Below are 11,757 nucleotides of genomic sequence, written 5' to 3' on the forward strand. Positions count from 1 at the left end.
AAACTAACTATGTTTATCTCGTGGCTGTTTGAGTGCAGTCAATATGCCTGGTCCTTGTCGAACAATAGGAGGGAATCTGTATCCATGGCAACAGTAATCCCCAGAACCAGCTGTAATCTCAATCCACAAATCACCTCCGAAAACATTGTGTGAAGCCTGTCATTTAAGCTTACATTTAGCCTAAAATAAACTATAAACAAGTCAGTACTTTCATTTTTAACACTTCTGTTTATGCAAAACTACAGATTAACAAAAAAAATTTGCGGTATATGAATAGATTTTTTTCCAAGTAGTTTCAAGTTTCTCTTCCTGTTGTTTATGAGTGCCGGACATCCAGCTGGTATACAATGCTGACTTTTTCAATCCTGCTGTCCGCAAGCAATTAAGTAGGTGAAACAAATACACACACACACGATTCCCAAACAACAGGTTATGTAACAAACGTGTCTGATATACTCAAACACACTCTTTCTGTCATATCAGTATGTGAATTTTTAAGCAAAAAAGATTGAATCAGTTTTAAAATGTGTGGGAGCTGGTCTTTTCCTAGTCTTCCACTTCACTGCTCTTTCTCTCTCGTCCATTTCACCTCCGTTCATCATCGTGATCAACGTTAAGTGCTGTCTGTCCTAAGAGGATGGGTTAGACGGCCAACCGCACGTTTAATGGTCATCTCCAGCTGTCAGAGGCTCTGGGCGCCCAGCCCGATCCTCTCTCTCGCACCGTTTCCGAGAAACGTTAGATTAAAGTTCAGCGAAAAGCAGCAGGGAGGGAGCGCCGAACGATATTCAATGTCTAAATAACACCGTCTCGCAGGAGTTAACGCATTTGAAAGGTCTGTCTTATTATTCAGTGAGACAACTGACAGGAAAATGGACGACACCTCCGGATTTAATCTGCCTGAGACTAAATTGACTGTGTCTCTAGCAGTTGGGAGGAATGGACAAACTCTTTCTCGAGTGGGTGGATGGATAGATAGATGAGTATACAGTACAGAAATGATAAATAGACGCTATCAAAAAACAACACTGTCAAGTTTCACAGAATGCATCTGCGTTTAACAGTGTAGGAAATGAGAACACTCCATCTCATTAATACAAACAAACCCACCCTATGCATTCAATTTTGGCATGTAACTTGTCGCATGGGGATGATATGTCAAATCGAATTCAGCAGTAACAACATAAACAAACAGCTTTCGTGGAACAAACGTAACATCCGGAAAACTCAGCAAAGAATCATGGACAACAAAGATCTTTTAGGGGCGGTTCACATTTCGCGTCTAAATCCGTGCGGAAAACGACACCGTCTGTTGGTTCTTGTCACATGACCTGCGGTGCACTTGCACCATTCTAGAAAGTTGAAATGTTTTTAACTCGATGCGGTGCGGATGTGCATGGAAAAAACTGGTGCATCGCACTGCAGCCGCCTCTATTATGAGCGCGCCTACATTTGAAATAACGAACTTGAGCAAAAACGCAAAATGTTAATCGCCCCTTATGGTGCCTTCACACCAGCCTCAGTAGAGGTGGCAAAAAATGCGCTATTCGCGAGTAGTTGGACGCTTGAACATTTGAGTTTACTCGCTTCATTTGCGCGTAAAAGCCGCGCATGAAATTCTAGTCATTTGAGACATTCACATGGAAATTTGCATCATCAGAAGGGGCTTCTGCGACTCCGCTAGCTTCCTGTAATCACGTCACTACCACAGCAAGGTCCTGATGGTTAACGTGATGCAGAAATCCGGCGAAGTTCAGATTTTTCAACTCGCGTGTTTCCCGCGGAACGCGCCATCCGCGCCGCAGGATGCCTAATCGCATCTTAGCATTGACTTAACATGTAAATCACTTGCGCTTGCCGCCTCTACCGCATCTTGATGTGAACCCTGCATAAGAGAAGTTTGTTTTTGATAACAAGCAAAATAAACAACAAGTAGATTACCTTAGTCCAAATCATAGCTAATGCGTATCAAAAACTACACTTTTTTTCAAGTGATGGTGGTGTCACACTAGACTTTGATATTTTCAAATATTCATGATAGAAATTCGCAGTTCACCAGTTCAACAAATATCTTTGCACAAGCTTGCTTTTTTGTCTGACGCATTCACATGTGTATGAATGGAAGTCAATGGAACAAAAACTGTAGTGTGACCGCCCCGTTAGTTTATTATTTGTAGGGCTGCATAACGATTAATCGCGATTAATCGTTTGCAGAATAAAAGTTTTTGTTTACATCATATATGCGTGTGTACTGTGTATAATAATTATGCATTAATAAATACACTTGCATGTAGGTATTTAAGGCGTATTTACATGTGTATATAAATTTTATATTTATATATAATTTATATTATATATAAATATTTAATCTATAAATATTTTTTTCTTAAAATTATACATGCATGTGTGTATATTTATTTATACATAATTATTATACACAGTACACACACATATATGATGTAAACAAAACCTTTTATTCTGCAAACGATTAATCGTGATTATTATCGCCCTAATTATTTTCAAAAAGTTTTTCTTCTTTCTTGATGTATATAGTGATGGGCGATGAACCGGTAGACATGATTAACTGTTACAAATGTCTAATACCGGTAAAAAAAAGTCTTCTGTGATACATATCGTTAAGATTTTGGTCATATCGCCCACCCCTAGTTTTATATTTTGTTAGCTTCTTGAAAGCATTCAGTTCTATTGGCGCAAATCTGACTCCATAGGACCTGACTCATATCTAGAGACCAGAATATCAAAATCACTCATCAAATACATAGCAATGCCCTCGAAACCACTCAATGGAGCTAAACGGGGAATAAATTGAATGGGTTAGAGAAGATGAGCAAAACAAATGCATCAACAAGTTTTTTTAACAGCAATCATCAGGCCTCTTGCCTTCTGTTTGCACGTACCAACTGCAGACACGACGCTATGTGCTGCTAACACGTAACAAACACTTAGCGTGCCTTTCCTCCCAAGCGTAATGCCGGTAATCTCAATGTTAGAACAAAGTGAACACAAGCATCTAGCACCACGGCTGAAGTCAGAGACTAATAATAGCATCTCTTTCATTACCAAGTCCGTGTTAAAATAGTCAGAGCATAAACTCAGAGACACGCTAACAGAGCGTAACTCGTGGATTCCATACCGTACCTCATGACAGGAATTCCACAGCCACAAACTAATAAGGAATATCCCAGGAATGCAAACTAATTACCAGTCACAGTTCCTTAGTAATATGGTTAATTTACTGTAACATTATGCATTTGTTTGACTTTTCTAACCACAACTTTGCATGAAAGTTAGTATGTATGTTTCCTGGGAATCAAACCTTTGAGATACAGGAACACAAAAAAAACATTTTATATTCATTTGCGGTACTATAATTGAATATTGCGCTGTATACACTTATTGCAAAAGCATCTCCTCAGAAAACCCTTTTAAATGATCATCAGAAAAAAACAAAGGCCACGTAATGTTGTAATTATACTTTAGCTTCAACCAGCATTGTCTAACTACTGTTATTAACCAGACCAACCCGAACAAAACACCAACATGCATTTGGCGTCCTAGTACGTTTAACAGTAAATACTGGGTTATACGATCCCATCTATATAAACACATAATCATTTGGACATCCTGACAAGGATTAACTAAAAAGCTTTGATCCGAACACACAGCACGATGCCAAACCTCAGACGCATACAGAAATGAGACATTACAGTAAGTTACTGTAAATTAATGTACAATGTACAGCATAATCCCACCTAGCACATAAACATGTACACAATTCTTGAAATACTAAACAATGCAATCAATATTTGGCCACAGTAACAAATTTTATTTTCACTTCAATTATTTTCGATAGATTTGATTCGGGTGTCAACACAAGCGGGTCTGAATTAAGATTGAACGATTCTGCACTGATAACTGCATTGATCAGACACTCCTTTGACTTTTGTCCCATTCCTGTTTATTAAACCGCGGTGAGTGTTTGATGCAGATAATAGGAGGTAGGGATCCTGTTTCCTGGGAGATAAACCCCCTAAACCTCCTTTGAGGTATTAATGCAGGTGGTTCTGTTTTGGGTGCTCACCAAAGTCGAGTCTAAAATGAGCAGACCAAAATTTTATGTCAATAAGATGCACATGCAAATTACATATAGTATATACCAACAAATCTGTTGAATGGAAGACTTTATGAACATTATAAAGTATATTATAACATTATGAAGTGAATCAAGCACATAAATAATCTTTCTCACCTGTCATTCAGGTATTACGGCTGAACACCTAAGAGCCGGGTTCGTTTAATAGGATTCACGTTAGAATAATAGCAAGAGATCTCTTAAAGTCTATAAAAGGAATAGTTGACACAAACATTAAAATTCCCTCACCCAAAAAGGCAACCAATCTCAGATATATGACTTTCTTTCTTAAGGTTAAACACAAATGAATAATTTTTCATTAGAGTTTCGCAAACATCCATCATGAACGTCAAAATGATTTCAGAACAGAAACAAAAACTCTGAATCTCAACGTGCGTAATAAGAAACAAACGAAACGTAGCCAAGTGTCGATGGCCCGACACACAAAAGGACGAAATATATCAACAGCACTGCAGTACTTTACCCTCTCATTTCCATAATATCACCAAAGGGCACCAATAAAACCGGAGCGGTAATTGTCTTTTGTAATGAACAGGACTGCCAGCGCTCATAACGTTGACTTGGAGCAAAATAACTCATGAAAACAGCAACAAGATATTGAACTGGTACCAATTAGAACACTGCGCTATAACCATTACGTCTTCCTCTCCGGCAATATAAACACCCCAAACTAAAGGTGACAATATCTCAATTTTCATAATTCATTCGGCTGTGCCGATAGTGACATCTATGGCTTGGCTGCCACGCTTCGCATATCTAAACGTTGCAAATGAGCCAAATTCTCGTCCTTCAAGAACGACAGTTTTTTTATTCAGCGACACTCAGCATTGGGTCAAAAATAATCTGACTGTCTGATACATATTGAAACTTTTCTGAAAACTTTGAAAGTCGTCCTCTGATTGGTTGAATTATACGGGATTTCCATGAGATGTGTGTGTCGCGTTTTTCAACGGCCCCTGGAAAAAGAGTTTTGTGTGACGCAATTAGTGAAATCTCAACTCATTCCCCATTAGCCATTTTTTAAAAGTTGCCTGCCAGAATGTGTTGAAGCCTTGAAAATACATTTTGGTCCAAAAATAAAAACAATTACGACTTTATTCAGCATTGTCTTCTCTTCCGCGTCTGTTGTGAAGCGCATGCGTGAAACTGCAGTGATGCGGATGACGTGTTATCCTCAGACATGTTTGCAACGGGTTTTTTTTCAAACTTACAGCGTGCATCTCCTTCAGATTGTAAACGAAGCCCGGGCGCACAAAAAAAACAGCTGGGGCGCACCAGATAACACGTCAGACGCGTCGTACGTCATCTGCAATCACGTGACTTTAGTCTCGCGCATGCGCTTTACAACAAAAGCGGAAGACAACGCTGAATAAAGTCATAATTTTTGTTATTTTTCGACCAAAATTTATTTTCGATACTTAAACACATTCTAACTGACCCACTGATGTCACATGGACTACTTTGATGATGTTTTTATTACCTTTCTGGACATGGATAGTATACCGTACCTAAATTTTCAATGAAGGGTCAACAAGATAAAATCTTAAACTCTGTTCCGAAGATGTATGGAGGTCTTACGAGTTTGGAACGACATGAGGGTGAGTCATTAATGCCATTATTTTCATTTTTGGGTGAACTATCCCTTTAATTTACGAGATAACTCGTCAATGGCGGGGAAAGAGTTAAAGCGATATTTTAACCTGTCAGAGACGTTCATAGGAGACATTTCCTCGCCCCTAAACATGAGACGGCACAAAACGAAATGTGATTGGTTGCTTTACGTGTTACTTTGTCAAAAATGGACAAACCCAATCTGTCGAGACGTAATTTAACCTGGGTTGTTTTAACCCAATGTTGGGTCAAATATAAACATTTACTGGGTGAACCCAACAGCTGGGTTTGTCCCTTTTTAACTCGGGTGTAGTTAAAGACAAATATAAATGATTTTCAGGCATGCAAAAGTACTATCTTCCGTCAAGTCTGTTTCTACGTAACCGCACTTCAGTCTTTATTTCATGACAGTAACAAACCAGAAAAACAGCTCGCCTGTCTTTTCTGATTTGTCCCTGGTAACCTCAAGTCTCAGGGGAGAGTTCAGAGTGGGTGCAAATAAGATTTTCGTTGCTGTATTGACTCTTTGAGCGAATTATATATAGATGACGGGAACTCTGGCATGGTTGCGGTAGTCCCATGCTGTCTGGATGTGTATCAGTTACACACACACACACACTGCAAAGTCACCCTTCACATATACTAAAACAACATGTCTTTCGCAATGCTCCAGAACGTCAATAAATATCATTCAATCAAATCGATCGCTCGGTAAAAGCCTGGCTCGATTTGACCCAATACTCAACTATTTGCACGCTTCAATCAAACCCTTCGATTTTACCAAACTTGACGCTAATGCATCCTGCTTATCATAAATGAATATTCATAAAAACGTATTACAAAGCACTTTAGGAGTACGTTCATATCAGGAAAAACATTGTCACGTGTCTTTCCCAGGCAAACATACACATGGGAAGGTGGCATGAGGTGTTGTGTTACGACCATGTCAAAACGTTGACTAAGCTGAAATGCGATAGTACTGCTGTCCTGACTCTAATTTAAGCTCTATGTATTCAGATCTCTCATAAGGGACTTTTCCTGTGTCTCTAGATAATAAAAGCATTCAAATACAATTAAAACACCAATAATGGCGCTAATAGGTTACTATTTACATGACTAAATTCTTCTTATTTGCAAACCATTAGTAACCGTATGCCGATGGATCTCCAACAACAACAAAAAAATGGGTATTCTGATTGGCTGAGTTTTTTGTGTTTTGCTCTTAGCTACGAATAACAAAATGACTAAACGCTGACAACTTGCAATGTCATGCTTTGTTAGGATTATCTGTGCAAATAGCATCTGGTTATGATCGGTCCTATGCATATATGTGTTTGGAATAATAAAAACCGTTCGGGTGTGTAACACACAATTCTGTTGGTTAACAGCAGTAGGACTCAATGTCATCTGTTGCATTGGCTCAGATCTGGATTTTCTCAGCTTTGACGGTCTGTCCCTGACACTGCTGAATGTTTGGTGAGGGAAGAAAGACAAGATAGATAGAGACGTGCAGAATGAGCTTAACTTATCGGGAACATCTGGAAATATGACACAGTCTCTACTCATCTTCTCTACCTGACAACATCCACATGTGATCTCTCTCTCTATCTCTCTTTAGAGACTCTATGTTCCCATGCACAAAATTTTGTCAATCCGACTGAATTTAATCCGATTAAAGGTTACAACAATATAGTTTACATTGCAATCTGATTAAAATGTTCATTTACATGTACATTTTATAAAATCCGAACCAAACGTCTGCGCAACCGCACAGCCAGCATTGCCAGATTTGCATATCTAAACAAGGGATCGACACCGATTTTTGTTTTATCAGCCTTAGCCGATGACCGATACAGGCTGCCGATTTTCTTGAGCCGATATTTGTAGCCGATACTGCTTTTGCTCACTCAATTTACATCATAAAAATGGCGATGATGCCAAAAGTCTCAATTTAAAAAAGTAACATTTATTGAACAAAAAAAAAACTATATTTAACAAATAGTAAAAACAGGTGAGGGTGCTATGGAACCATGAACTGCACTCTCCACAATGACGAGGAACTATCAGCAAAGGATTTCCAGCACTTTACTACTACAAATATATAAAGAGATGAGAAATAAAAACCCGCTTTGTGCAGCTATGATCAGCTGTTAGGCAGAACTTTCGATGTTGTCATTGAAAGGTTGGTTGTTTTTAGCCACATGACCTGCAATCACTTGCGGCTTCCAGCACTCTGTTTGTAAATAATGCCGGAAAAAAACGGTGAACACAGCAGCCACATATCGGCCGATGCTGATACACATAAAACTTGCAAAAATCGGCCCGATATATCGGACGGCTGATATATCGGTCTGTCACTAATCAAAACCATCCTAACGGACTCTCAAAACTAGCCCAAAAGCATCCCAATGACTATTCGCAGCCCAAATGAAAATAACCCTTAAACCCACAAAAAACAAGTTGAAACAGTTTAAATAGTAGCCCAAATCTGAACTCGAAAAATCAACTTGGCAACGCCACGCTGCGCACAGCATCTCTCGTCGAGTTCGCGCTGTATCTCTAAATAAATTTACAAAGTCAAAGCTGAGTTGGAGAAAGCTGTTCTTAAGAACAAAGTTTTTAGATATAGGCAATGAAAACACAATTTTTGAAAGGCACAATGCTATTTTCTTGCTATAGCCTAATGTTATGAAAGTGGACGCTGCAGAATAATAAAAGACCGATATATCGGCTGGCCGATATTTGCGAGTTTTATGTGTATCTGCCGATATGTCTGCCGTGTTCGCCGATTGTTCTTTTACGGCATTATTTACAGACAGAGTGCTGGAAGCCGCAAGCGATTGCAGGTCATGTGACTAAAAACAACCAACCTTTCCATGACAACATCGAAAGCTCGGCCTAACAGCTGATCATAGCTGAACAAAGCGGGTTTTATTTCTTATCTCTATGGGGCGGTTTCCAGGACAGGGATTAGACTAGTCCTAGACTTAAATAAATGTAAGAACTGTCCAAACTAATAACATCTCTTTTTAACAACGTGACATATTTTTTTACATAATTTTTATGATGTAAACTGAGTGAGCAAAAGCAGTATCGGCTCCAAATATCGGCTAAAGAAATCGGCAGCCTGTATCGGTCATCAGCTAAGGCTGATGAAACAAAAATCAGCATCGGCACTGAAAAATTCATATCGGTCGATCCCTACTGCAGAATGTACAGCTCATAACTCCATGCGTGTTGCCATTGCATGTTTCTGTGAAACGTAAATAAGGGGTAAAAATAAGACGTGAACTTAACATAATTCTTCAGCGCATATGCACAAGGTATTTTTGCATCCGATTGAGGAAAATACTACGATTCACGCGTTTACATGCATACTTTTCTCCTGATAATCGGATCGCAGATGGGACTACACCACCCCTTTCAATACAATCGAAATTTGCATTCGATCGACTTCAATTGTATTGTTTACCCTTTTCAATCCGATTAAGCCATCATTCCGATTACAAACAGAATATTTGTAAACAGATTATTTGTGAACATGCAAACATAGCTAATGTGAGTTTCAAAGCTCTTCTCAACTGATTTTTTTTATCTTTATCGCTACACACAACCTTGGCCAGTTTAGTTTTCTTTCACACTATGTTGTCATAAAACTCAATATGGGTGAGATTCCCACAAGACAACCTGAGGTTAAGCGTAAAGTCGTGGAAAAGTCATGTTAAGCCTTATGCTAACCAGCAACCTTGCGATAAGCATCCCTGAGGTGTTTCGCAAACGTATGCCATGCCTTAGTTTCCATACATCCAGATGATTGGGACATGTTGAACCGACTGCACTCATGTCCTTCACGGCCATGTTTTGGTAGGCAACACATAGTTTCTCCTCAGATTATGGTCTTACAATGCTCTAATGTAGGAAAATGTCATGCTTCAAGCATCATTGTATGTATTTGTCTGGCCTGACGGTCACAGTGACACTATGAAAATCGGGATTTGGGTCAGAGACCGGATCGGATCGCTGTGCCGGGTGAGGGATTAGAGCAAGAGTGATGGAAAACAAACAGCCATTGGTTACGACTAACTTGATCTCATATCACATTGATGCCCATCTGATAACAAAGACTATTTCACTGTCAGGTAGTCTGTACCGGGGTGGTTCCAAGTCTGATTCCAATGTTGTTCTTCCCGGCTATGACTTTCCAGCAGTTAGCCATCATCTTCATTTTTGAAGATGAAGATTATTGTGTAATGCTTCCCATTCATATAACATGAAGGTCAATGTAAGCTTAACCCTACAAATCTATCTATTCACATTTGGACCTTAATTTTAAAACAGAGTTAAAATGCTGTACATGGGTTAATATTAAAATTATAATAATTCGTGAATACCCAGCATATCAATTCGTCCTTTAATATTCAATTCTTAATTAAAATGACGTGTATTTGGTCGCTTTTAAATATTAATATTAAATTATTATTCAATAATGTGCTGTCAATGTTTATTTATTAAGATTAACGTTTAAATTAAATAAAAAACATCCTACATCTGATGTGATGCACGTATCATTTGGCTTAGAAATGGTTAAAAAATTATTTATTTATAATTACCTCTAAAATGCATCATATGTTTAAGATTAAAACCAATCGTGCACAGATACGATATGGTTTATATGATATATATAATGGCTTTGGATGGTTCCAGCCCTCCCATTACTGAGGTGCACTTGTTTTCCAGCGGCGCAATAATGCAACAAACGCCTTTAAATAACAAAATATCAACCAATAATATTCCACAAAATCATTAAAAGCTCACAAAACGACAGTTACCTACCCAGAAGACGAAAGAATAGACGATAAGGAGAGTTTTGAGGCAGGTTATCACTGGTTTGGTCTCCATTCTCCTCGATGCCATGAGCGCAGTGGCTGCTGTGATTCTCCGCTGCGCCTCCGCCACTGCGGTCCAGTCACTCCGGATCCGTCTAGCCAATCAGAGGACGATATGATAACAATAGAACCCGCCTCCTTACATCGGGCCTGTTGCTGGCCAATCACAGGAGGAGAGGGAGCGTTGAAGCACCGCCCTTGAGGAATGACGCCCTCTGCTGGACGTCACATGACAGTTGACGACAGTTGCGCTAGAGGTGAGGCGAGTGCATTTGCGTCAATGATAGGAAAGTGAGAGACAGATTTATTATGATTTTTTTATGTTTTTGTGGTTAAATTCAGTCTGGTTTTATGAATATAATTGCGTTTTATCAAAATAGATATGAAATAGTACTGTAATATAGAGTGAGTGACGTACGTACGTCCCACATGAAAATACACGGTGGTGTTTACTGTAGTGTTTTTCAACCTTACCATGTTTACAGTATAGCCTACTACAGTAACGTTATTTACTACAGTTAATTAATTAACTATTGGTAATTTTACAGAATACAATAGTACATAGTAGTGTATTAATTACTAAGTAGTAAATACTAGGCTACTACAGTATTGATTCATGTGGGGTGTGAAGTTATATAAACCTTACCTTAACGTCTTATAGATTAAAAACAAATATTTTGTTTACCTATATGTTTATTAGATGTGTAATTATATAAAATCAGATGCTTATATTGTGAAGAATACATTATAATGCATTAAAATAATTTAATATTTATCTCTCTCTCTCTCATGTGATCTTCCAGCACCGTGTGAAATATGTTCACAATCTGGCTTCACATTTAACAAGCTGTCCTGCTATATTTGGCACCCCAAATTTGCAACCTATTGAGACCCGGTGGAGTGAGAGTCTGCTCGCAGCTTTTACACGAGACCAAAGCAGGCAAGTTACAAACACAGAGAAAACACAGCTGTCACGTCCATAGTATTCATGTGGTTAAAGCTGAATGCATGGGGCCTTTCACACTCACCATGTGACATGACACTAAACTAACACCCTAAATGACCCCACTGTACTCGTGATCATAT

General features: G+C 38.8%; 1 protein-coding gene across 1 annotated transcript in view; it reads right to left on the bottom strand.

The window, feature by feature from the left end:
* The window catches only part of tspan7 (tetraspanin 7), a 31,339-nt gene extending 20,561 nt beyond the window's left edge, over positions 1-10,778 (bottom strand). Inside the window, exon 1 of the mRNA XM_065244555.2 lies at positions 10,619-10,778. Within this exon, the coding sequence (XP_065100627.1) occupies positions 10,619-10,699 (81 nt within the window). The 5' untranslated portion in view covers positions 10,700-10,778. The remainder of the gene's footprint in view (positions 1-10,618) is intronic.
* Positions 10,779-11,757: the final 979 nt, after the last annotated feature.

Source organism: Paramisgurnus dabryanus, chromosome 24 (assembly GCF_030506205.2).
Source record: "Paramisgurnus dabryanus chromosome 24, PD_genome_1.1, whole genome shotgun sequence".
Taxonomy (NCBI): Eukaryota; Metazoa; Chordata; class Actinopteri; order Cypriniformes; family Cobitidae; genus Paramisgurnus; species Paramisgurnus dabryanus.